This window comes from Neodiprion virginianus, chromosome 4, assembly GCF_021901495.1.
Source record: "Neodiprion virginianus isolate iyNeoVirg1 chromosome 4, iyNeoVirg1.1, whole genome shotgun sequence".
NCBI lineage: Eukaryota > Metazoa > Arthropoda > Insecta > Hymenoptera > Diprionidae > Neodiprion > Neodiprion virginianus.
In genome coordinates this window covers 38007140-38031569 of record NC_060880.1, presented here as the reverse complement: position 1 = coordinate 38031569, position 24430 = coordinate 38007140, and the positions used below count along the sequence as shown (strand labels likewise).

The 24430-nt window shown below is 36.0% G+C and overlaps 8 protein-coding genes and 1 long non-coding RNA gene across 13 annotated transcripts in view; 3 read left to right on the top strand and 6 right to left on the bottom strand.

Moving 5' to 3' along the window:
* The window catches only part of LOC124303938 (eukaryotic translation initiation factor 4 gamma 1-like), a 65721-nt gene extending 65585 nt beyond the window's left edge, over positions 1-136 (top strand). Inside the window, exon 27 of the transcript XR_006908024.1 lies at positions 124-136. The gene's annotated coding sequence lies outside the window, so the exon portion shown is untranslated. The remainder of the gene's footprint in view (positions 1-123) is intronic.
* On the bottom strand, positions 30-3011 carry LOC124303953 (bursicon). 2 transcript variants are annotated; one of them, XM_046761833.1, is made up of 4 exons: positions 2950-3011; positions 2119-2285; positions 1616-1744; positions 30-1110 (listed from the first exon to the last, which is right to left on the bottom strand). In XM_046761833.1, exons 1-4 carry the CDS (start codon positions 2984-2986, stop codon positions 961-963), a joined length of 483 nt encoding a protein of 160 aa, XP_046617789.1. In that variant the 5' UTR covers positions 2987-3011; the 3' UTR covers positions 30-960. The 2 variants fall into 2 exon arrangements, with proteins under 2 accessions (XP_046617789.1, XP_046617790.1); XM_046761834.1 differs by having other exon boundaries at positions 1619-1744.
* Positions 2155-16253, top strand: LOC124303947 (zinc finger CCCH domain-containing protein 10-like). Of its 2 annotated transcripts, XR_006908025.1 has the most exons (5): positions 2155-2292; positions 13258-13852; positions 14410-14695; positions 14916-15597; positions 16072-16253. XR_006908025.1 is itself a non-coding variant. In XM_046761823.1 (4 exons), exons 2-4 carry the CDS (start codon positions 13377-13379, stop codon positions 15384-15386), a joined length of 1233 nt encoding a protein of 410 aa, XP_046617779.1. In that variant the 5' UTR covers positions 2155-2292; positions 13258-13376; the 3' UTR covers positions 15387-15682. The 2 variants fall into 2 exon arrangements, 1 of the variants encoding a protein (XP_046617779.1); XM_046761823.1 differs by lacking the exon at positions 16072-16253 and having other exon boundaries at positions 14916-15682.
* LOC124303954 (partner of bursicon) lies at positions 4620-6269 on the bottom strand. The gene is made up of 3 exons (XM_046761835.1): positions 5283-6269; positions 5097-5221; positions 4620-4953 (listed from the first exon to the last, which is right to left on the bottom strand). Exons 1-3 carry the CDS (start codon positions 5401-5403, stop codon positions 4783-4785), a joined length of 417 nt encoding a protein of 138 aa, XP_046617791.1. The 5' UTR covers positions 5404-6269; the 3' UTR covers positions 4620-4782.
* LOC124303950 (G patch domain-containing protein 11) lies at positions 6387-8650 on the bottom strand. 3 transcript variants are annotated; one of them, XM_046761829.1, is made up of 3 exons: positions 8522-8650; positions 7364-7603; positions 6387-7257 (listed from the first exon to the last, which is right to left on the bottom strand). In XM_046761829.1, the coding sequence occupies exons 2-3, from the start codon at positions 7587-7589 to the stop codon at positions 6704-6706; spliced, it is 780 nt and encodes a 259-aa protein (XP_046617785.1). In that variant the 5' UTR covers positions 7590-7603; positions 8522-8650; the 3' UTR covers positions 6387-6703. The 3 variants fall into 3 exon arrangements, with proteins under 3 accessions (XP_046617785.1, XP_046617784.1, XP_046617783.1); XM_046761828.1 differs by lacking the exon at positions 8522-8650 and adding an exon at positions 7923-8045; XM_046761827.1 differs by lacking the exon at positions 8522-8650 and adding an exon at positions 7704-8029.
* Positions 8884-12912, top strand: LOC124303941 (sarcolemmal membrane-associated protein). The gene has a single exon (XM_046761813.1). The coding sequence runs from the start codon at positions 9245-9247 to the stop codon at positions 11597-11599; it is 2355 nt and encodes a 784-aa protein (XP_046617769.1). The 5' UTR covers positions 8884-9244; the 3' UTR covers positions 11600-12912.
* On the bottom strand, positions 14527-16505 carry LOC124303957 (uncharacterized). Its single transcript, XR_006908034.1, has 3 exons — positions 16381-16505; positions 15043-15376; positions 14527-14662 (listed from the first exon to the last, which is right to left on the bottom strand). It is a non-coding gene; the product is annotated as an uncharacterized LOC124303957 (long non-coding RNA).
* A 1742-nt stretch (positions 16506-18247) lies between these two features.
* Positions 18248-20205, bottom strand: LOC124303768 (dephospho-CoA kinase). Its single transcript, XM_046761392.1, has 3 exons — positions 19785-20205; positions 19226-19517; positions 18248-19147 (listed from the first exon to the last, which is right to left on the bottom strand). Exons 1-3 carry the CDS (start codon positions 19894-19896, stop codon positions 18847-18849), a joined length of 705 nt encoding a protein of 234 aa, XP_046617348.1. The 5' UTR covers positions 19897-20205; the 3' UTR covers positions 18248-18846.
* A 293-nt stretch (positions 20206-20498) lies between these two features.
* LOC124303765 (heat shock protein 60A-like) lies at positions 20499-24258 on the bottom strand. The gene is made up of 5 exons (XM_046761388.1): positions 24107-24258; positions 23110-23527; positions 22348-22934; positions 21921-22224; positions 20499-21675 (listed from the first exon to the last, which is right to left on the bottom strand). The coding sequence occupies exons 2-5, from the start codon at positions 23525-23527 to the stop codon at positions 21266-21268; spliced, it is 1719 nt and encodes a 572-aa protein (XP_046617344.1). The 5' UTR covers positions 24107-24258; the 3' UTR covers positions 20499-21265.
* Positions 24259-24430: the final 172 nt, after the last annotated feature.

The window sequence follows — 24430 nt, the reverse complement described above, 5'->3', positions numbered from 1 at the left end:
TTTGCAGATGACATTTTTCAAACCTTGGATATCCAATCTCTATACGACTCTGATCCAAGTATCGATATAGTCCACATAATTTACTTATCGCTGATTAAAAATAGAAAACAGAATGAAATGAAGGGGAAAGAGTCTGAATAGTATACTCTTGAATTGTAGAATATTTTATCTACAATCAATATTTATTATATCGAATATATTTTCATTGAGATACGAATGAAAAGAATACCATCGATGAAAATCGCAGAGATATTGAACTGAAGAAGATTGAAGATTTTATAAATGCAGTAAGTTTTAACTATGTTTGATATCACCTTACGTTCCTAAAAATTGAGGATTATTTTTGGTGCAGTATTTTTATCCAATCGTCAAAAACTTCATTTTCGTCTATAATTTATTTTGTAATGAATTCTTATTCGGAGAAGACAGGTCAGGTATTTTAATCATTTTCACTGTCAAAAGTTTGATTCTACAAGAACACAATATATGTATACAGAAGTATAGTCTTCTCTTTACCTGTCTTTATGGAAAAGGAAGAATTATATGTGGTGTTGGATGCAGAGAGAAAAATTCGTCTTAAATCTCTTGATAACGTCAGATAATAATAACTATCAGTTTTCCATCTCACATTTCTCTAATCAAATTAATTTATCAGGATATTCTTCATTGTTACTTGAAATCGAAAAAAACATTTCTCATACTTGTGTTTTTTCCGTTTCAATTTTTTTATTAAATGGTTAGAAAACGTTAGAATAATATAATTAGGGGTATATAATTTGTTTTATGTTGTAATTTATGCGAAAATAGGTTCGCTTTCTGGGTATCAATATTTATTATAAACCATCGCTTGAATAGGTAGCAAACAATCAAGAATTCGCCTCGACCAAGATACATGAAACATTATTTTGTAAGTATTAATTAATTAGTCGTCCGGGGTCCAGATCCGGGAAGGTCGGAATCTTACTGTAAACCGGGTGATCGTCTAAAATGAGCGGACGTTGTTAATGGACCCTCTTCTGCAAATCCGGCAATCTCTTGTGGGACTATAGCAGACTCTTCGACTCCGGTACAGGGTCGACACATGCACTCAAGAGGTGCCTTGGTAATCACCTAAAACAGCAATATTGTTGTTGACAGAAAATAATTTCATAACTTAAGAGTAAAAAGTAAATCAATACATAGGTAGGTATACGCAGTGCATTCGTTCTACAAATCGAGCAGTTAAACACTGCGAAAAATTATCGCTTCTACTCATTAATGGTGCAGATTTTTTGGAGTCAGTAAACTTACTATTGAAAAATTTCGATTCGTGAAATAATTTCAAATGCTATTTAATTTAAATAATTTTCTAACATATTTTATCTAGCTGCGTGTTCAGAATCTGTCAGTGCATATTCGAAGCTGGTGCGCACGGTCCGATTCCGTTCGTTCCCTACTCCAAAATAAAAACAATATGGCAGTACTCGAAACACTAAGAATCTAAGTTTGGATAACAATAATTTTTTCCTGTATTTATCTCTCGACATACATCTTTGAATGTTTCTTAAACAGTGTACAAGCACCTCGTGATACCTGCGACGAACTTATAGCTGTGTTTAAATCGCTAAAATCTCACCACCTTTCGGAATTTTCTTTCGCCTGGTTTCGCTTTCGGACAGAACAGCGACACGCTCGCTTCTCTCTCGCCGCTCTCTTGACAGCACATGCAGCTTCTTTCCATTTGCCAAATTTTCGAACCTGACACCTACGATATCAGGTATTATTATTATTGTTTAATTATTTTTAAACTACGATAATCTGTCACCCTTCAACTGTTTTTACTTCACCTAACGTATCATTATCCACAAATCTTGAGAGTAACCACTATGTGTATATCTGTTTACTTATGTATACAGAAGTGTCAATTCATTCTTTGGTAATTACGATCCTCTATATTTTTTCATTTATTCAGTTCATGAAATCTACAGGACCCGAAGACACTTAAGTTTTTAAATTCTGAGGTTTACCCAATTTTTTTTTACCATTATTGCACTGCAATTTACTTTCAATCATTTTTAGGTCATTTTTAGAATTTAAATGTTATTTTGACGAATAATAGAATGTGGATGTTTTTCTTACTTGTAAGTAGCTGCTGCAACGACCAGTGCATGCAAAACTTGGTATTGGTTTCGGAAAACAGCCTGGATAGCGCAGAACGTGTATTACGGGAGTCACTTGACACTCATCCACCCCTGCGATTGTAGAGACGTTTCCACAAAGTAGAAACATCAGCGTAGCTAGTAGAGCTGTTGTGTAAGTAAATTGACATTATTTTTCACTACTCTCAACACAATATTTAGCTATTTTCTATTACGGAAATATCACACTGTACAAATTTATGACTAACTTGTATTTATTTATTGTCTTAACTATACTTCTAGCTTTGATAGCGCAGTTCGTGAAGCTTGTGCAAAATCTACTGGATTTTGCCACAGTGGCTAAAATTTCAATCGCTTTATAGCTTAGTTTTAATCACTGCAAATTAATCTGTTGAATTTATTCACTCAAATTTTCTTAGGTACGAAAGTCATAATATATCGATCACAACTTCACCAAAACTCAGATTACAATATTTTAGAATATCTCAGAGATGAAAATCATTTTTATTACATAACAATTTTTTCATTAATGATGCTCTAGATTTCACACTTCATTTCCAAATACTACTCACAAATCATATTGAGATTGCGCAGACTGTTTCTGCATTTCATTTAGTCCATGGATTTCTGGTAACTCTTTAAATAAATTGATTAAACGCTATTCAGTGTCATAATGATGAAAGAACTTTGATATTCAAGATAAGTCTTTTGGACACTAATTTTGATTGAAGAACAAAGTGAAACGACACGTAATTCATTGAAATTAACGTTGTTAGTTGGTTTGTCGAAGTCTTCTCGTTATTTAACTTACCAAACTGACAGAAAAATAGGTTTTCAGTGCGATACATTTTTAGGCTCTGCTAGCAAACCACTGTGGCTATTATTCTTCGGTCGTGGCTTTTTATACCCCACAGTTAGCTCCGTTCAGCCCCTACTTTGTGACGCCACTCCCTTATAGAGGGGGGAAACATCTGTTGCCTAAAACTATGCTTGCCAATACCCTGTATATAGTTGTTATACATCCCTATAATATGGAGACCTTAGTTTTCTCATGCTAAAAATTAGTATTCTTCTGATTTCTCTATAATTCAGTTTAATTCACGAGAAATAAACTCACCTCATTTAATCACAGTTTTCAAGAGTATGAAATTTACATGGAGGATGAAAAACTGTAAGTATGCAGTGGCGTAAAGTATAAGTGCAGTTCAGTCAAGTGTGAGGTTCTCAAAAACATCTAAGTCTATAACTCCACCAAAAAATCGACTATTTTAGTTCTGTTAGTTGAGAACCTTCTTAGCCACTTCACAAGAGACGTATCGCTGGACACCCTATGGAGCAGCACGAAAAAACAACGTCATATAATGCTTTTTCATGGTTCACTCTTAGCGATTGAGCCAAATAACCAGGGAAAATCTATTGTTGACCTATAAAGAGCAGTTCATATTTCAAACCGATTTTGGGCTTAAACAGTTTTTATTAACTCATTTATTTCCTTTTTTGCTGACGCGGCACGGGGGGTTAACTCCAAAACCATAAATGTAATAGCATTCCTTGAGTTGTCTCATGTCTTGGCAGTTGCAAAATATTTAATCGTCTACACGTTACTGGCAGAAATCCAGTTTATCAATTTTGGTGGTCCTTTGGTTTATTATATTTCTCAAGATATACTTATATCAATGATCCCCTATTTAGAGAGCTTCTTCTTTTGTGCAATACGCTACGGTTGTAGTGCAAAATTGAGCTATTTTATTTGTGTTAATTTCTGGTCAACAGTTCCACATTCCAATAATTCTTTGAATACACACAATTTGGATTAGTGGTGAGTGCAGAAAAATTTTTCATCTAATACATTTAAAAAAAAAATTTCATCTAAACATCAATGTATATAACTTGAGTAATTAGTTGTTAGTAATTTGTTGACAACAATAATTATTTTTTCTTATTACATGTATTTGAGTCTCATTATGATTCAGCAAATTCAATTGATAAATACGACAATAATTCTTTGCACATTCAATGCGTGCTAGTCAGTTTTAAAGTAAGTAGAAATTAATATGTTTTCTTCTACAAGACGAGAGACTTGATGATGAATTGAATGCTTTTCCAACATTTGCGATCATTCGATTTATATATGAATTAAAAAATTTAATTTTTTCAGTCATACGCGGTAGTCAATAAGCAGAAGTCTTAAATCACACTATTGTTGGCAGATTGAGCTAATTCAGAATTCTATATGTATATCAATACCATGTTCAATATCATTACTACGTTCGATATCATTCAGGAATTCACTATAAATGATTATTATTAACTGATCAAAGGTTTCAGGTAATATTAATATCTTGAAATATTTAACGACTCGGAATATAGGTCATGTGTGAATCAAATTTATTGCAATGATTCAGCCAAACTTAATGACGTACGTATAATTCAAAGTGAAGTTGAAAAAAACGAGAATATGTATATTGGAAAATTGTATTTTATTCGCATTATTAAATACAAGCGCAGGGTTTCGTTGAAGAACAAGGTATTTCAAGTCATAATGTTTATATTATATAATCAATAATGATACAGTATTGGATTGTAACAAAAGACGACGATTATTGGTATAAGCATGTAGTCCAAGTCAGCAAATCACGAAGTTCTATCTTGCGAAATCCCCGCATTTGTAGCATTTGCATTCGGCTGGCTCTCGTAGCTTGATTTCCATGGAACCACCTTCTTCGCTGTCCAATCTAACACCATCTGCGTCATAGCAATGATCCAGGAAAACATCTCGCTCTTTTAGGTAACTTTCACGACAGCAGAAACATTCCTAAATAACACACAAGAGAAGAAAAATTAGTTTGGCTATAAGGAGAGTGGATATCAATCTAACTTTGATCTCGCTTTATTTTTATCACAAAGTTATTGAAGCAACCTATCAATAATTACTATACTTTTTTTGTTTCGATGTACCTTTAAAAATCCTGTGGTGGAGACGACGCTTGGCTGTACCTGCGAATTACAAAATCCCTCGCATTTTGTGACCGTAATATCACCGCCACACGTTCTTTTCAAACGTCCCAGGTCGTCATACTCGTCTGTGGTAAAAACATATTACCAAATGTAATTTGAAGCTTATTTAAGCGTTTCAAGTTTTACCTTTAGTTACGTGAATTTCTGTTTGCAATGTCTCACAATTCTCATCTCCTGACAGCTGAGCGATTACATTACTTTTAAAAAGTGCCATAATGGCTAGTAAAAAAAGGACCGACTTCCGCATTATTTAACTTATTTCAACTGTAATAAGATTATTTCTAAGATGTCCTAGACTCGCGTGCGCTGCAATAAGGTTTTCAACGAGCTTTGTCAACGTTTAGGGTCAAAGTGAGGAGACGAAATACGAGAGGAAAGCTTTTATACATACTTTTCCCACCCCTGACATTACGCGTTGGGGAGTAAACCACCCACTGTGCCTTGATAGCCTAGTCGATCCGAAATCACTTCCAACTACATACAGCTCGAACGTTTTTTTTTTTATTCTTTTTTTTTAATTCTTTTTCTTTGTAATACATCAGTTTATTCGTATAGAGATACTTTGCATTATCCACCTAATGCTTTTTTTATGTTATGTTCCCCAGTAGGAGGTACTATCTGACATTCCATAGCAAATCAGAGTTTTACTATACTAAGTATAGAAGCCTTGTATAAAATTGTCAGCTATAACAATTGTAAAAGATGTAAGGACTGGAATGAAATTATTTTTTTATCATTATATACTTGACAAAATTTAGTGTCTTTAGTACGTCTGTTGCAATTGAGTATCTGGATGCACGCACAACCTAAGTTAACTTAGGCATTGATACAAGTTTTACGAAAGTTGAAAAGCTCGAATGAGCTCGTGTTTCATATCACAATACCTCGTTGGCAAAGTATCAATGTCGGAAAGTAATTATTTTAGCAACCTGCAGGTGCATACTAAACTTCACGTCGTCAATAAACAATCCAAAACAATCACTTGGGTCATTCTTAGGTGAAAGACGTGGAATTTCGTGTTAAATTTATTTTCCCTTACTATTCACAGTATTTCTAACTTTCATCTCATATACATGTATACAATTTAGTAGTCAAGAATAATTTGAATAGTTTTCATGAAAATATCATTCTAAATCCATCGAATTAATCATGACCAGAGCTAAGAGATGTGATCTCATAAATCTATGTATAAAAAAAAATTTTCAGAATGGCTGAATTTTTAAAATCGTATAAAATCCATCATTTTTATTGTCAACTTCTTATGATATTATTAATACCTGTTCTTCAAAGAACGTAATTATCCATCAACACATTATCAATTATCTTCTGTTTAGGATGCAGTCTGCCAAAAATTCCCCTAATTAATTTGTTTTCTTCAAATATTATTTGTCGGTAAATTCCAGAAAAAATTCAAACGATACGAAACACTAAAATAGTTTGGTTCTATTTTGTTTATTTTTTCCGTAAAAAAATTGACAGTATTACAAGCGCCAAATATTGGCCTAGATATGATGTGATTAGTCCATTAGATAAATTAATTTCAGCATTCAATGATCATCCCGTGTATTTCCTGGACAATTATCTTTCAAATCATCTACATCGTCATATGCTGCCCCGCACCATATGCAATAAAAATATTGATCTCTTAGGTATTTGGTTAAAATTTCTAATTTTTCACTAGCTGGTATCCTGTTGTGATCATCTTCATTTTCATCTTCATCCTCTTCACTTGATTCCACTGATTCGTTGTTTTCAGAGTCTTTTTTCTCTTCTTCCACTATCGGCCAGTACCAAATTTCTACAGGTTTGTCAATATTATTTTGATTATCTAGCTGCTCGCAGCTGTTTTGACTTCTACGTAAATCAACCTCTATCATCTGCTCGGTTTTTCTCTGTGAAATTCTTCCTCGAAAATCATTGGCGTTAAAATTATCTTCTTTCTTCTTCCCATTTTTGGTTGCCGACGGTTTTTTCTTCGGTGCTCTGCCTAAGCCCAGCCTATTTGTCTTCAGATCAATCGAAATTGGCTCGCATATTCCACTCTCCTTTTTTCCGATTCCTTGCCCAGGTGTGTATCCCATTTTCTCCAATAATTTGAAACCTGAATATAAGTAATAGTGGATATAACAGTTTCGAAAATAGTTCAAGTAGGATATTTGTCTAGCTCCAAGTGTGCAGAAATATAATTACAATGATTTGAGCTTGACCTTTATTGTCACTAGTGATGGCAGATGCTAGTCCTTTATCTCTCGTTTCCTGTTCTATGACCCGTACAGACACATTTTTTTCCTTTAATCGAGCTTCAATCTCTGCCTTCTTTTTTAAAAGATCTAATTCCCGTTGATCTGCGCGACGACGAGCGAGAATTGGAGTGCAGTGTTGTTCGGTAGCAAGGAGAAATTTATCAGACATGTAATCTTCATCATCGGACATGATTTATTACCTACCTGAAAATTGAATACAGATAAGTAGAAATGTAAAAAATTCGCAACCACGTTGAAGACTAAACCATTGTTGTGACAGATCTGATGAGTTAACATAACGTACAGATATAAAAATTAATTAACAAGCGAGGCTCAAGATGGTCGTGACAAAAGTTCCCTCATATGTAATACCATAAACACTTAAATTTCTTCGATTCTTCCCCTTTCTTTTCGTTAATCTTCTGTCAACTTGCTTTTGAGGTTATCTTCAATTTCTACTGATGATGATTTGACCAAGTTATTCAAACGATCTTGTCACAGGATATCTTCCAAAAAATTGTACTCGCGCTTCTCCATCTGCACGCAAGATTCGCCTAGTCTCGCATTCAGGTTGATTGAAATACTTTCAGAATATCCACGTACGATGAACTCGCTCCGGTTTATGTGGGAAATTATGCATACAAATACAAATGGTCATGTGATATTTTAATAAGACGTACGTCACACATACACATGTTCATACGCAGGTACATCCGACGGTCGATAAACGGAAGAAACACCGGAATCGGAATTCAGACTGACTCTCAAGGAACAAAGGGAATTCGGACCACTGTGTTTCCGCAGTCCACCCGTGTACAATATTTTGTCTTTCAATTGTTTATTTAATTGCTCGTGTAGTCTCTTATTCCCATACGTGAAGCGTAGAGAACTCCGAAGGCGATGCGATCAAATCACTAATACCATCAGTACCGAGTAAAGTTCACGGTAGTTCAACGCAATTGTTGAGAGAGCGAAAAAAATATTTCTGATTCTGTGTGTCTGTAGAGCAACATCTCGATCTCGAGACATCGGAGATTTCGCGTAATTATCGTGTTAAAAAAGTGCTTTCTACAACTACACCTTCGTCGCTGACCCCTTGAACGTTCGCCGTGTGTTACTTACGTTGCATTACCATGTTGAAACTGTGCCTGACAAATAAATTATATCAAATCTTAAAGTAACAAACACCGTTCACTGTTCCGTGTTTTAAGTAAAGTATTTTCGTCTTGATACCAATAACGCAGAGCTGCTCCGAAAGTCGAGTGTGATTAAACTTGGGTGATATAATTTGACAAGCGTAACACAATACGCCTAGCGAGTTCCTACCGAGTGATGATTGTCCGTTTTTTACGCCGAGTTATGGCATGCTATTGTTAACGCCGATGAACCCTACGAGCCAGTTTAACAGCTATTTTCGTTGTGTGGGCGTGTGCAGCTTCTATCCACACATGGACTCGAACCATGGTACATGGTATCCGAAATTTTTCGAACATACAGCTTAAAGACCTTTCACCTTAAACGAGTTGATAATGTTATTGGGCGATAAGTTTCAAGCCATCTGGATAGGCGAATGAACTGAGAAAAAGTGACATTGACGTTTATGTAGTGGTGTACACAATATGAAGATCAATATTAATCATTGTAAAAATAATTGACGAGGATATAAGCTGCTGGAAATCTTATCGTGCATCCAAATGTGAAAATCCAAAATTAACACCAAACTCAAATAATCTCAACGCTTTGATGAAGAAAGTGTTCAACGTATGATTAACCTACTGCCGTAACCACTAGCCAATTAATATATTTCTCATAGTTATATCCGTTAAATAAAGTTTACAATAGGTTATGGTTATAGCTAGTGGGGGTTGGATTCAAAATGCTACTTATTCGCCGACCCCGAACAATTCCAACCTGAGCACTAGTAACACGCCAAACAACAAGATGGCTGCTAAGGCAGTTTTGATTTGTCGGGCAAATTCCCATCCATTTCACGAGCGCACCGTTTCGCTCGAACAACCAGTTAAAATTGGTCGTTCCGTGGCGAGAGCTCGAGCTACGCCGAACAATGCTATATTCGACTGTAAAGTGCTTTCGCGAAATCACGCCTTGCTCTGGTACGAGGCTGGTAAATTTTATATGCAAGATACCAAGAGTAGTAACGGAACGTTTATCAATAGCCAAAGACTTAGCATAGGTGGCGAAGAATCAGGACCCAGGGAGGTGTGCTCTGGTGATATTGTACAGTTCGGAGTCGATGTTATGGAAAACACGAGGAAGGTTACTCACGGATGTATCGTCGCTACTTTAAAATTGTACCTGCCTGACGGTAAAGAAGCTAAAGCTAGCGTTAGCACGTCGGTTGCGAGTCCTACGAGCAGTGTATCCCTGGAGGATTTGTACAAACTTAATCAATTCTTGCAAGAAGCTAACAGACGGGAAGAGGTCCTTAACGGCAAACTTCATCACCTCCAAAGACTGGTAGAAACGACAAGACAGGCAGCCGATCAATCGTGGAAAGCTTTGATTGACGAGGACCGTCTATTATCGCGTGTCGAAACTGTCGAGAGTCAGCTAGTTGCTTATTCGAAGAATTTTACAGAGGATAAGATAAGGAATGAGCTTGTTAAACTCCAAGAAGACAAAGCACAGTATCAAACAGCGGCTAAGGAAGCTTTGCAGAAAATATTGCAGGAGAAGTTAGAGGTGACACAAAAGTTTGCCAATCTTGAAAGGCAGCTTAACAATACCGAAGATGAGTGTCAGAGTTTGCATGAAGTATCCAAAACTACGCAGGCTGAGCTACAGGAACTAGCAGCTAAGTATACCGAGGCCCAAACTAAAATAAGCGAATTTTCTAACAAATTGGTAGAGAGCGAAGACAAGATGAAGGACTTGGTAGCTCAAGCTGAACAAGAAAAGAAGGGACTGCTAAAAAGGATCAAGGATCAGGCTAGAGTGGAGAAAATCTTGCAGTCAAAACTTAGGGACTTCAGGTATGACTCTACTACCATTCACGAGAAAGTGACTGCACTTAGAAAGCACCTCAAGACTTTGCAAGATATGAATTTGGACCTTCTTACCGACGAGACCCAGCTTGCCGTTAACAATATATTGTACAAAACAAAGCTGATGTCTATAGAAGACTTTGATTATAATGAGGAGTCTAATTCTTACGCGAACAAAATTGAGCATGACAATCAAATTAACTCAAACTCTTGCAACAAGAGCAATATCGACGTATCATTGTCAGAGATAGATAAGATTGTAGGGTGCATCCTGGACCCACCTTCCAGGAGAACCCTGGTCAATGGAAACGCTAATTTAGATAATTTAGACACCAGCGTAGAGTCTGACAATAACTCTGAGGTTAGCGAAGACGCTTGTACCACCACCAGCGACGATGGCAGCGAAAAATCAGTCGTCGAAGTGAAGAGAACCAGCGAAGAAAACAGCACACCAACTAAAGCTGCCGGTCAGCCAGCTAGATTATTAGAGGTGAGATTTGCTTGCGAAGAAAATGGCGAACCTTTAGAGGTTCATTATGATCCTGTTGAACAAACCGGAGAGGAGTCCGAGGTTTCGAGTTTTACATGTGATTCAAAGGATATTAAAAATTCAGCAGAAAGTGAATTCGAAGACATTGATAAATCTTTTGAAGTATGCGATAAAGAAAAGAAACGTGAAAATAGTGAGGAGCGTGACGAAGATGAAGAAGAATGCGGCGAGGGTGAACATTTAGATGGAGATTATATAAAGACTTTAAAACCGATATCGAAAAACGAGTCTGCACAACAAAGTTTACAGTCTAAGGAATATACTCTTCAAACTTTAATTGGCTCTTTGGACTCCTTGAAGGATGAAGATAACTATGAGGCACAGCAATTAGCTAATAAGGAGCTGGACGACCTTAGAGAATGGCTGATTCACGAGTCTAATGAAACTGTAATAAGTAAACTAAAGGAGTTGTATTATCGTGCTAAAAATGAGACTCAACGTATTCAAGAAATAAACGAAGAACTTGTCATTCTTAAAGAAAAGTGCAACGCTTGTACAGAAGAGAATACAGAACTAGTTAAAGGATACGAAGCTCTTAAAGCTCAGTGTGGAGATCTGTTGAATGTTACCTACACAGTTCCCATACAATACGTTGCACCAATCGCAATAGCATTTTTATGGATGCTGTTTGAAAAAATATTCTAATGTTCTCTAACTCTGTACATAGTTATTGTTCATACTATTATATTTGATTTTTTATGATGTCACATGTTAAGCATATTATTATGAGATATAGTATAAAGTAATTATGATAATAACAATAATAATAATAATACCAAGCATTACAGGATACTCCAGCATATTGTTTCGGTTGCAATTGAGAACCTTTTTTTATACGAAAAGAAAACAAACATAATAAATAAATCAACAGTGTACATATATACATATATTATATTTAACTCTAAAAGTCAAGGATGTGAAGATAAGTTTATTCGCTTCCATTATTAGTAAACATTGAATGGAAGCTCAGCATCTTACCATTTCAATTCAAGAACCAGAAAGAAATCAAATATTTATATTATTTTACTTCTATTTATATCCTTTACTCTTCAGTACACATAAAAACATTCAAGCATTGTGCCAATTCTTCGGAGTTGGAGATGTGTTAGAAAAATATATAGACAATACTGGCGTACCGTATAAAAAATGAATAACCACTTTGCCAATTTCAATACCATATCGTTTTTAACGTATATAACGTATTTCTACACTGAAAAAAAAAACGACATCCAAATTTATCGTATGTATCATTGATTATTATGCATTTTCATTTGCAAGTAATCGTGATAATGTATATTGGTAAATAAAATAACTAGAATGCAAAATTTTTTATAACTTAGCACGGAGAATCTTTTATACTCAAACTAAGTGAATATTCAGGAAAATTCAAACATTTATGCAAATATGTAAAATTTATTCTCTACTGTACTAGCAGATATCACGCACTGAATATTGCCTGTGGAAAGCACTTGGTTCTGTTATATGTTAAATTTTATTGTAATAAATACATTAATGCAATGTTAATTGTTAGTTGGTAATTATGTTCTTGTTATTTAAATTTTCACAATATGGTTTACAGAACACCTCAATGTGGTATTGATCAGTATGGGCCTAGAGTTATTTTCATATTGGCAATAAATAAAATAATGGTCTCTCTTAATTATTCGTCGTTTATAGTAGATTAAAAATTTATTATATTTTCTTATCATGTTAGTTTTTGTAGTGTGCCATTGATTAATTCGATTCTTTCCATTTTGCAAAAAATAACTGAAAGATGTTGCACTATCTTTCCAGCGTAAAATGCAGCATGCTGTAGAATGAAACCAATTTGGAAGGTTTGAGATAGAATATGACGATAATAGTTATTAAATTCTGTACATATTTTGTTGATATAATATTAATACCTATGTAACAGTCATTATATAAAACGAAATAAAATTAAATTAATTGAAATTTTATTAATCCGTCTTACTATATCCTCTTGTAATTTGCACTGTGCTATCGCTTTCAATGTCAGCTTGAGCAACCTTTAAAGTCAATTATTAGTCCTAATTAATTCTAGGAAGCATTGTTTTTTTAAGCTAGATATGAAATTAACTTGGATAAAAATGCGTTGAGCGAAATTTTTTTAATCATATACCTCTTCCATGTAATAGTTAAAAGTACAAATTAAGTATATGTATAATGAAACTAGTTGAAAAGTAATGAGGGATTAATTTTTTGTTGTAAGTAGTATAAATTTAATTATTGTATTGCATATAGTATACAGAAATTTATATCAGTACTTTGTGTTTAATTTACAGTCATGGATACCTAGCTGGTTCTAGTTCACTGAGTTATAACTAAAATCATAAGGACTTCCAATGCCATGCGGGCAATAATATTCTTGATAATAACTGGAATGTGCCGAAAACACTAACACATGGCAGGTGGTTCCAGTTCTAACGGAGATTCTTCTCCAAGTCGAGTATGTAGAGATTTTCTGCGCAACGTTTGCCACAGAGGGAAGCGATGTAAATATCTTCATGAAAGATCAGAAGATGACCCAGCAGATGAATATACTTTTTGTCATGATTTTCAAAATGGGATTTGCAATTGGCCGGGATGCCGATTTTTGCATTGCACCGAAAGTGAAGAAAAACACTTCAGAGCAACTGGTGAATTACCACCGCGTATTTTATCGAATTTGAAATGTAACAATGACAAATCCGAACTACCGTTATGCAAGGATTTCATCAAAGGCAGCTGCCAAAGAGTCAATTGTAAGTACAGGCATTACAAGAAGGAAGAACCACAGCATCCTATGGTCCCTCCGCCCCATCATACCGTTACGAGACCTCAACATAATTTTAACGGTGTCAGTAATGGCGAAAATCGAAGATATGAAGAAGAAAGAAGGTAATTTACTTGACAGTTGGAATTTAAGATTCAAAATAAGTATTAAGGTTGAAAAATGCATTTGACAAGCAACTCTTTCATTGGTCTACCATAGTTATTTCTTAATTGATCAGTAGTTGCAGTGTGAAGAGATAATGTACTCTGACTGAGCAGAGAGCTAAAGTAGGTTCATGCATATAAATAGACATTCTATTACATTAACTATCACACTGGCTGCCTTCTATCGTGCATAGAACATGTTGCTGCTATTTAGATGAATCATGCATTAGACATGCATTGTAAGCATCAATCATATACATACATCTGACTGCGGTATATTCTGTAGCAAACAAGCAAAATTGATGATCAAGGCTATTTTTAAACTGATCTTTTTATCACTACCTCTGTACACGTAAATATTTACAAAGAGGATATCAAATCATACTGTACAGCTTTGGTTTCTTTGTTTCTGGTTTTTCTTCTTTTCAAGAAACTATCAATTTTTGAAATGTAATAAATCACAGATTATAATTGTTTATATATCATAGTTTTTATTGATGAATATGCTTGATTACCAGCTACCACTGGCAGATGGAGGACCCGCATCCACTGGTCCACAATAATGGCTACAATCCTTCTACGCATCCGCCTGATTATTTGGGGCCTCCTGAAGCAAAACGACGAATTGTCTCTGGAGAAACTATCTTGCATTTCGAAACGTCACCTCTGGTAGGACAGCATCCAACCCAGCCTGTAACTTCTAGCTATTACTATCCTGTAATCCCCAGAAATGAAGCTAGAGCTTTTAATCTCGAAGATGAAAATGCATTGCTGAAAAAAAAGATTGAGGAACTAAAAAAGCAGGTAAAGTTCGCAATATAATGTAATACAACTTTGTGGTGTTGGTCAAGTTTCTGTTTCATAGCTTTTAAAAGAATTCAGGCTTATCAATTTATAGTGAAATTGAAAAAATGACTCATGGAACATTAAAAAATTGGTTTTAAGCAACTCAATTATAATACAGAGTGACTTTGTTTTATCAAAAATGTCGTTTAAAGTTAATTCTATACTCTTCAAATTGCAGGTCAACGATTTAACAGCGACAAATGAATTCCTACTGGACCAAAATGCACAACTAAGAATGTCTGGTAAAAGGACAACTAATGTAACTGCTGTAACAGTCCCAGCAGTTACGATAACAAACACTGTACCTCCATCTCAAGCTCCAACACCTCAACAGATGGTTAATGCTGCTGTAGCAGCTGGAACACTGCGAACTGTTACAGCTAGCGTTGCAACTGTTCCTGTGAGCATAGCAACAGTAACTCCTGTATCAATCGCTGCTGTTTCCATGGCACCGGTGTCTATTCCTCCACCGATTGTCACGATGGCTCAACAAACTATTAGTATGAGTGGTTCGGGTCCTCAGCCTACCAACCAACAAGCACCGAACGCTCAGCAACCAACAAACTTACCACTATCAATATCTGGTCCAACCGCACCACTCGTTTCTTATCCAATTATGACACAAGAACTGAGACCTGTCTTACAATAAAAGATTATTCTTTTATAGAAGTTAAAAAAACACCAACTCATTTAAATACTGTATTACGGAGCCTACGATCAAAACCATGATTCGTAACATCCCAGCTAAAACCGTATAAAATCAAAACATTAGATGACTCTTGACCCGGCTAGGTGGGTAGTAACAGTCAAGAACGCAGCTGCTTTGTGGGGGGCCATTTCTGTTGTGTCAAAACAAATAGGTAGACAGATGTATAACATCCCATCTGATAGTGAAAATGTACATAGATTTGGTTATTTTACTTATAAAATTTTTGGTTTAAGACATTTTGCGCGCAGCTTTTTACCTGGTGGAGTTTTCAAAAATGGCACCAAATTTAGCCAACCTCTTCCATAGCATCCCAGTTCAATTTTTTAAAATCCTTTTGTATGGCTACTGAGGTTACGAAAATACTGTTTTTAAACATTTTTAATACTGACTATAATGCCCAATAAATCAGATGCTGCACTCGGTTGGTCTGATAAAAATTTCTCCTATATCTAGGCAACTTATTTTATCATTTCCAACAAATGGGATTGGCTAAATTTGTTGACATTTTCAAAATGCAAATGTAACGTCTGAGGCGGTGCGATTTTTTTCTGACCCCAATTTAATTACAAGAATAATTTTCAGACGGCATGCTATACGTAATTTTTTTTCTCGTTTGTTTTTTCAGAATGGTCTCGTGGACAGGCGCTGCGCTATCGGTGTATGAAAAACGTGTCATTGGTATTTCAGAACTATCATGTAACTACATTCCGCAAATCAGACAAGATATTATCGAACAGGTCGGCTCAATTTGTTCACATTTTTGAGTTCAGGATCATATAATAGATTTTATACGGTTTTGGCCAGGATGTTATGAGTCAAAAATCATGGTCGTGAGCTGCCGTAATATACGTGTGTTCTACTTATCGTAATGATCAAGAAATATAAGCCTAGGAATAGTTATATTTTATATACAAAAATAGATTGCTATAGGTACTTTTATTGTCCCAGATGCTACTAAACAAAGCTTGCGAAATTTGTTAGCTTATTGGTTATTTTCCCTCATATTAACGTATCAGGCTTCTTTTCATATTTTCAGTAAGATATTTTTCTTCTTAGAAGTGGTAGAGTGGAGAATTCATTTATCATTGATTGTTAAATGTTTCTGAAGCAAAATATTACATATTTATAGAAAAGAAATTTGATACAAGTCTAGAAATTCCAGACAAATATAATAAATTGTGAAACCCGAACAGGTGTAGAGCCTTGAAAGTTATCGTGTGTACTTTGGTAAGTTCGTTGACTGAAGAATATAAAGACAGTTGCCCTAATGGTTTTGGTGTGACAACCGAAAATCGTCGTGCGCTTGCACCCCCTGAGATGTTCCAACGGTAGAGTTGAGAAGTTATTGCAGAACATCAAGAGAGTTGCCGATTTCGACATGATGCTGGTTGCATTCACCTTCCGAGTAACGCAGTCTTCGCAACAGTAAGCCCAAGCCAGTACTTAACCTGTGTGTACTTACCGACTTGTCGGCGATACAAGAAATCAATAATGAGAATAAATTTCTTCCAAAATTCGTAGCAAAACAGTGATTTGATTATAGTATAAGTACCCGAGAAAAGAATGTATACATAGATCATAAATAATAATAGCTCAGATGTAATAATGATGCAGAGGCCAAAAAGTATATATGTAAAGGCGGTCCATGTACGATATTGACATATATGATCCACTTACGATTATTACGTGATGCATACTACAAATTTTATAATTTTCCAAGGGACAAACTAGATCATCTACAATAATACAGCTATAATATGGAAATAGAAGAATTATTCATTGCGAAATGGGATTCTATTCGAGACGCGCTCGATGTATTCCATAACATTAATATTCATAATTATTCCAATAACTTTTCATTTGCTATCTCGATCTTGAAGTTTCGTAGGCATAGAATCGAACCGCTGTTTTAGCTAATCGCAAGTGAAGTATCTACGTTGGGTAGAGTAGCAGAATTGTTTTTTGAAAAGTGTTCGTATGGAAAAAATTCAGAGTAACTGTCATACATCACGGATGCACTAATTTTGATCAAGATGAAATGGATGTTCCGTATATGAGACAGTATTTAACGCAGTGTCCTGATTTAAAGACCTAAAAAGGTGATTGTCGGCGATTTTATTTATTTTTTTTTTTTTTTTTTGATAGGGAGAGATAGAACGAAGCTTTTTAAAACTTCGAGTGTATTTTAACACACGTTTGGAAGGTACGAGCAAAAATTTTTATCATCCAACTGTCGCAGAACGGCAGCGTTATTAGCTGTCCCAGTAACTGAAGAATATATCTTTAGTCAACGGCTGACCATCGAAGGACCTAGCCGCTTGAGTTTGGAATGGGCAGGAAAGATAAAGTGCGTATTTCTTGTCTGATATGTAAAAACTAAAATCATTATACGTGAGCAATCGACGTCAGAAATTAAGTGATACTAGTATTTTTCGAAATCTGCCAAAATGCGTAAAAAAAAATAAAAATGGGCCGAGTGACTGCACGTTGAAGTTCTGTCTCAACCATTTTCTTTCATGAAATTCAGACTCCGAATCAAGTATGTACATTAAAATGAACATTAGTCAATGCTGCTAAGTTGTAACCATTTGGGCCTTCCAATTGTTCATTATTTCATTTTAAAGGTAGGCGCTCACTGGTGATTTTTGTTATGAGACAAAATGTCACGGATCGTAGCTTTCTATAGAAACCTATGAAGCTGAGTTGTCGTGTGATAAAAGTTAGGAGTCAGCGCCTTCCCTAACAGTGTAACGCTAATTGGGAAATAAATTCTATGGATAAAAAGCCGTTCGTCAAGTACGTTTTCTTTTAACCGTAGGAATTTACATTGGATATACTTGTATAATTAATATACATACAGTGTGGATGAATATTGGAATGGGCTTATTAGTTATGTATACGATGTACATATTTTGGCAACCAATATCTATATAAAATACAACCGAATACTAAATCACATACGAAACTATTAGCTATTAATAATGTATCAATACAACCAATATTCCCTCTCACCGAGTCAAATTGATTTTCAATAAATAAATTGTATTTACAAACAAGCAGCACGTCGTTTAAACATCCTGACCATTCCACCTCTGTCGATTTGGTCATATTATGCTAGCCAAAAAGTTTACCAGGAAACATATCAATAATTATGAGATGGATGCACGTGCCGTGATATATTGTAAACATTTATGCTGAAAACTTATTGTGTGATGTGCTAGTACTTGAAATATACTTTTTTACCATAGACGCGGATTGGTATTTTACTATTGATTGCGGCTTTTTGACAACTGTAATTAATAGTAGAGCATATTTGTGTTGTCAACTACCAGATTCGCCTATTAACACTTATTAAAGTTCGTATGCTTGGATTAAAACAAACGTAGTTACTAGACGCTCATCACAATACAGCCAATGGCTTATTTGATTTTGTTTTGATCCAATAAGCACCAGCCAAGAACATGGTACAGCAAATTCCTGCAATAAACCTGAGTTTCCAGTGGTGTTTGGAACATTTTAAAACATTTATTATTTTGATAACTTGTTCCCTGGTATCCCTGTCGCTGCCTGAATTCTCAATAACGAAATTCGACATCTCTGCCTTTTTATCTAAGGACATTTGAGCCTCGATTCGTAGCTTTGCTTTGGCTTCCGTGAAGCCTGACCGTTCCATTAAACGCTGTAGCTGAAGATCTTCCTCGCTGGAGTATAAAAAAAAACAAGAGTAAGTGCAGATATGAAATATCAACAGGATAATCTTTATAGCTACTTTTACCCACCATGTGACTACTATTATTTTGTGCAGATAATTGAGCATGTGACCCGTCTCAAATAGCAATGGTAAATCCATCACTATGAATGGATAACCACGCAGTAAACATTTTAAAGCTTCCCAGCACATTTCTCTGTAGATATCTGGATGTGTTATGGCATTTAATTTCTTTCTTAATTCGACATCGTTGAATATCAAATCACCCAATTTGGTTCTATCGAGCTGTCCAGACTCATAGAATACTTCAGGACCGAATTCTTTTCGAATCTTGTGCCATGCTCGTCTCCCTGGTTCGACAACTGGAGGAAAAATCATGGTTTACATCCAGGAATTTGATGTCATTGCTAAAACTAATCCTAAATTTTCTGTTACCTGCTAAATATGCACATCATAAAGCTAGATGGTCAAATGTAATAATTTAAGACTGTAGGGTGACACTTACATTTTGAAAACTCTTAAACAAATTCGACGGGCTTTTGTAAAGCAAATTTTTGAGAGATGAAATATATTTTAATCGAGGTTGAAGTGCAAACGTATGTGCATATATTAAAATACATTTAGTTAACCTTTTCTCGCAATTTGGTCGGCATCAATGACGGGTATATTATATTCTCGGAATATAGCGGCCACCGTACTTTTCCCTGTGGCTATGCCTCCTGTTAAACCAACTATAAACATTTCTTATAATTCTAATTCACTGTGCCGAGGAACTCTAAACTTGTACAGAACCACCAGCTGACTGGCGCATTACACTGTAATACACGAGGTTCGAGGTGTGGGGGAATCTCGACTTTGGTTATGTATTCATTTATGCGGGTGTCTCGCGTTTTACGACCATATGACTACAGACGCCATTTCCACCAAATTGCAATGACCTCTTATTAGAGCAGCAAGCAATGCGTTGCAGTTGGTTTTTCCACAGGATATTATCATTGATCTGGTTAGGATTTTTGACGAATCCCGTTTTAAAGAGTAACGAGTCAAAATACGCGAGCTTGGGATTGGGCTTGCCGGAGCATATGAGCCGAATGGCTCGCTTACGTCGATTGGTTACTTCGACGTCACTTCCGATTGGATCTGAGGACCGCTGCTAATTTCGATATATTATTTCGGTAGAGGTTGTAAAACACATTATTTTCGATGATTATAATAATGTATGTATATACATAAATACCTTTGAAAAAATTCTCTTAATAAGTTAAAGCTGATTTTTGCAATTTTCTATATAGGTTGGGTACAAGCATGGTTTGTTGTGAAATTAATGTACTTAGATACAAACGTTTAACGTTTCATTTAAACATACTTTTATTGGACTACAAACTGGAAAGTAAAGACTAATGTTTAAAAAAGTAACATAGAACTCGTATCATTATCCTATCATAGTAGTTAGCAGGTGATAACATTTTTACAATTAGATTATCCTAATTAAACGAACTCCTTCATACGTTTAACGAGAGAAAGATTCGCAAAATGCATTGTGCACGAGTACGTACTCTCACAGTCCGCTCGCACGCTCTTTAAATCATCAACCAAAAACATGTTTCGACTAAAAAGATAAAGTTAGCCGCCGTTCGTTAGCTAGGGATTTTAGATGACCTTTGCCAAAGTAAATAATAGGAGATGAAATTTGTTTGCAAAGTATAAAATAAAATAAAAGAAAACAAAAAATGTGACAAATTAGTGGGTGTAAAGAAGACTCGTGCTGTCTCATGATCAACTTATATCCGAGATATATATGCAGACTGTTTTCTTTGTTATGACAGCGCCTTTAACCCAGGCAACTATTCCCACGACCCATGAAATGTATCCAACATTCATCATACTAGATATAATATTCAGTTTCCAGATTATGACATTTTCTGTTTTAATCTAACACCTGGTTAGATTGAATAATTTCATTTTTCTGCGGGTGAACCTTCACTTGAAGTAGTAATATCCAATGATTCACTGTGTTGAAGCTTGGGATATGGTATTCCCCGTGATTCTCTAGTCTCGAATGAATAATTAAAACGAATAATTTGAATTTGGCTCAGTCTTTGAAAACTTATTACATCCCCATTCCACCCATTCCGCCCATTCCGCCCATTCCTCCCATTCCGCCCATTCCACCAGGCATCGGTGGATCTTCCTTAGGAATTTCCGTAACAACAGCCTCTGCTGTTGTAAGAAGAGACGCGACTCCTGCTGCATCGGTGAGTGCGGTACGTACAACTTTTGTTGGATCAATTATACCCTTTTGAATCATATCTACGTATTCGTTATTCAATGCGTCATAACCCAATGTGCCCTCGCTCACTTTGGCGACAACCACACTCCCGTCGACACCTGCATTTTGTGCTATCTGAAGACATGGCATACGCAGCGAATGTGCAACAATTTTAATACCAGTCTCCTGGTCAGAATTGTTCGCCTTCATCTTTAATAGGGCAGGCACGCAACGGAGAAGGGCAGTTCCACCTAAAAGTAATTTTAAAGTGATATAGTTTATAGAGTAATTGGATATGATGTATAATGGCTGAATAATTTCAAAGCAGCATAGTTCCACTATATAACTGAAAAATGTAGTTATGAATTATAATCGTCATCGACACTTTAGGGAATATATCTCAATTAGATTAAATGACAAAATCTTGAAACAAAGTGAAAAAAACAACGCGCCAATAACACCTTGGACTTTTTGTTTTGAGAAACTGATTACTAACCTCCAGGAACAATACCCTCTTCAACGGCAGCCCTAGTAGCATTAAGTGCATCGTGAACACGATCTTTCTTTTCATTGACTTCTACTTCGCTGCTACCACCAACCCTCAAAACTGCTACACCTGAGGCAAGTCTGGCCAAACGTTCTTGGAGCTTCTCTTTCTCGTAATCAGAAGTGGTATTGGCAATCTGGTCGCGAATTTGTTCTGCTCTCCTATCAATGTCTTCTTTTTTACCTTTACCTTTCAGAATTAGAGTATCATCCTTAGTAATGACAATCTCGCCAACCTGACCGAGGTCATTCATCTGGAAACATTATAAAGATAAAAATAGAAATTATTGGTTGTAATCAACCAGTAGATTCTGTGCAATTCTGTACCTATAGTGTACAGTGACAAACCGTAGCTTTGAAACGAAATTTTCAATTACCTGAACATCTTCTAATTTGATGAGATTAGCGTCGTCTCCGAAAACAATACCACCAGTAGATATGGCCATGTCTTGGAGTGTTGCCTTACGATTATCGCCAAATCCAGGTGCCTTCACAGCAGCGACTTGGAGGCCAATTTTCAGACGGTTGACGACCAGTGTGGACAGAGCCTCTCCGTCGATGTCTTCAGCAATAATAACTAGAGGTTTGCGCTGCGAGTTAGCTAGTTCCAAAGCAGGAATTATGCTCTGAACAGATGAGATCTTCTTTTCACTAAATATCACCAACGCATCCTGGAACTCTACTTTAGCACCTTTGCTCGAGTTGATGAAATATGGAGAGATGTATCCACGGTCGAACTTCATTCCCTCAATGACCTCCAGCTCATCGGTAAGGGTTTTTCCATCCTTCACAGTAATCACACCCTCCTTTCCAACTCTCTTCATAGCATCAGAAATAAGATTGCCTATTGCTGTGTCTCCATTGGCAGAAATAGTAGCTACCTGTGCTATCTCTTCCGGTGTTGTAACAGGCTTGCTCAATTTCTTCAGCTCCTCTTTTACCTGCTCTACTGCCAGCATAACGCCTGAAAGTGCACCATATGCATTAAATTTATGTAAATCATTAGCTCCGATGCTGCCATCATATTCTTTAGTATTGCAACAGATATTGCATGGTATATGACCCAAAGTGCAAAGGTCAACTTATTTCATATTTATTATCTATTTCAAAGCGTCACAAAAGGGTGACTAAATACATACCTCGTCTAATTTCAACAGGGTTAGCACCTTTGCTGATTTTCTCAAAACCTTCTTTGGCGATTGCTCTGGCCAAAACAGTTGCGGTTGTCGTACCATCCCCAGCCTCTTCATTAGTATTGTTGGCAACGTCTTGTACTAGCTTTGCTCCAATGTTTTGAAACTTGTCTTTGAGCTCTATTCCTTTGGCTACTGTTACTCCATCCTTGGTGATTTTAGGGCTTCCCCAACTCTGTTCCAAAATAACATTACGACCTTTAGGGCCCATTGTTACAGCTACCGCGTCAGCTAGTATATCCACCCCCTGCAGCATCAAAGCTCGAACTTCGGGCCCGAAACGAACATCTTTGGCATAAGATCTAGAGTGGAGATTCAGCTGGCGCAGGGCTACGCCTCGTAACATATTCGGTAGTCTGTACATCTGTGAAATTGAATTGAAATGAATAATTCTTCAGTTGTTGGTGTTTTTCCTTCTTAGCTGTATGGCAGAATTAGGTGTAAAATAAAAATCCAATGCATGATACACTTAAATATAATTAATTCAGGGCAAGTATCTAATGTTCGAATCAATCTATTGCTGTTTAAAATACAAATGAAGGGATTAAAAGTTGTGATATAAATGATTAAATGATGACATGAAACTAAAGCAATGAAACAGGTTAGATTATGATATGAGAAACGTTGAAGCGCGGTTAGACCATGTCTGAAGAGGAGAAACGCCGAACTTGGTTATGTAAAAATTTTACCAGAATAACAGGGTGTGTACAGTGATGAAAAAAGAAAAATATTAAAAATTATATATGAAAATGATTTAAACCGCATTGGATTTTGTATCGAAAAAGTATTTAATGGTAAAATTTGTTAGTTAATCTGATAATTTGCCGAATGCCGCGTGCATAGCAATCTTTTATCAAGTTAGACAAGCCGTACGATCTTAGGATTGGCAGTGGAATAATTAAGGAATATAATAGAATTGTGAAATAACAATAGACTCGATTACCTTCGTAAGTGTTGCGATTGAAAACGTTAGATGCGAAAGGAAGAAAAATGTGAATATAAATCGAGAATCGTTGTCGCCGCAAAGAACCGCGCGTTGCTCCCTGAATGGAATGAGAACAGCTAGGAGGTCTGCGATATCACATGGCCTGCTATCCCCACCAACTCGCTGCTTACTTCCCCTCTCGGCCAACGATCTTTCGTTAAATTCGTAAAAACTCACAGTTCATTTAATATGATTGGTAAAATACTATTCTTCACAAGATGTTTTAATTATTTTAGAAACCGGAACGATCATTAGATACCTTAATTTCCTTTACATACGGAT

Coding starts and splice junctions, on each gene's coding strand:
- LOC124303950 (XM_046761829.1), bottom strand. CDS start 7,589: ATGTCCGATGATGAAGATTACATGTCTGATAAATTTCTCCTTGCTACC. Junction 7,258..7,363: donor CATCACTAGTGACAATAAAG/GTCAAGCTCAAA, acceptor ACTTATATTCAG/GTTTCAAATTATTGGAGAAA.
- LOC124303953 (XM_046761833.1), bottom strand. CDS start 2,986: ATGTATCGCACTGAAAACCTATTTTTCTGTCAGTTTG. Junction 2,286..2,949: donor CCTATTTTTCTGTCAGTTTG/GTAAGTTAAATA, acceptor CTTACACAACAG/CTCTACTAGCTACGCTGATG. Junction 1,111..1,615: donor AAAGAAAATTCCGAAAGGTG/GTGAGATTTTAG, acceptor TTGCTGTTTTAG/GTGATTACCAAGGCACCTCT.
- LOC124303941 (XM_046761813.1), top strand. CDS start 9,245: ATGGTTATAGCTAGTGGGGGTTGGATTCAAAATGCTACTTATTCGCCG.
- LOC124303765 (XM_046761388.1), bottom strand. CDS start 23,527: ATGTACAGACTACCGAATATGTTACGAGGCGTAGCCCTGCGCCAGCTG. Junction 22,935..23,109: donor CCCTGTTGAAATTAGACGAG/GTATGTATTTAG, acceptor GTGCACTTTCAG/GCGTTATGCTGGCAGTAGAG. Junction 21,676..21,920: donor AGAGGGTATTGTTCCTGGAG/GTTAGTAATCAG, acceptor AATTACTTTTAG/GTGGAACTGCCCTTCTCCGT.
- LOC124303768 (XM_046761392.1), bottom strand. CDS start 19,896: ATGTTTATAGTTGGTTTAACAGGAGGCATAGCCACAGGGAAAAGTACG. Junction 19,518..19,784: donor CGACCAAATTGCGAGAAAAG/GTTAACTAAATG, acceptor TTTTTCCTCCAG/TTGTCGAACCAGGGAGACGA. Junction 19,148..19,225: donor AAAATAATAGTAGTCACATG/GTGGGTAAAAGT, acceptor TTTATACTCCAG/CGAGGAAGATCTTCAGCTAC.
- LOC124303954 (XM_046761835.1), bottom strand. CDS start 5,403: ATGCGGAAGTCGGTCCTTTTTTTACTAGCCATTATGGCACTTTTTAAA. Junction 5,222..5,282: donor AGAAATTCACGTAACTAAAG/GTAAAACTTGAA, acceptor TTTTTACCACAG/ACGAGTATGACGACCTGGGA. Junction 4,954..5,096: donor CCACCACAGGATTTTTAAAG/GTACATCGAAAC, acceptor TGTGTTATTTAG/GAATGTTTCTGCTGTCGTGA.
- LOC124303947 (XM_046761823.1), top strand. CDS start 13,377: ATGGCAGGTGGTTCCAGTTCTAACGGAGATTCTTCTCCAAGTCGAGTA. Junction 13,853..14,409: donor AGATATGAAGAAGAAAGAAG/GTAATTTACTTG, acceptor CTTGATTACCAG/CTACCACTGGCAGATGGAGG. Junction 14,696..14,915: donor TTGAGGAACTAAAAAAGCAG/GTAAAGTTCGCA, acceptor TTCAAATTGCAG/GTCAACGATTTAACAGCGAC.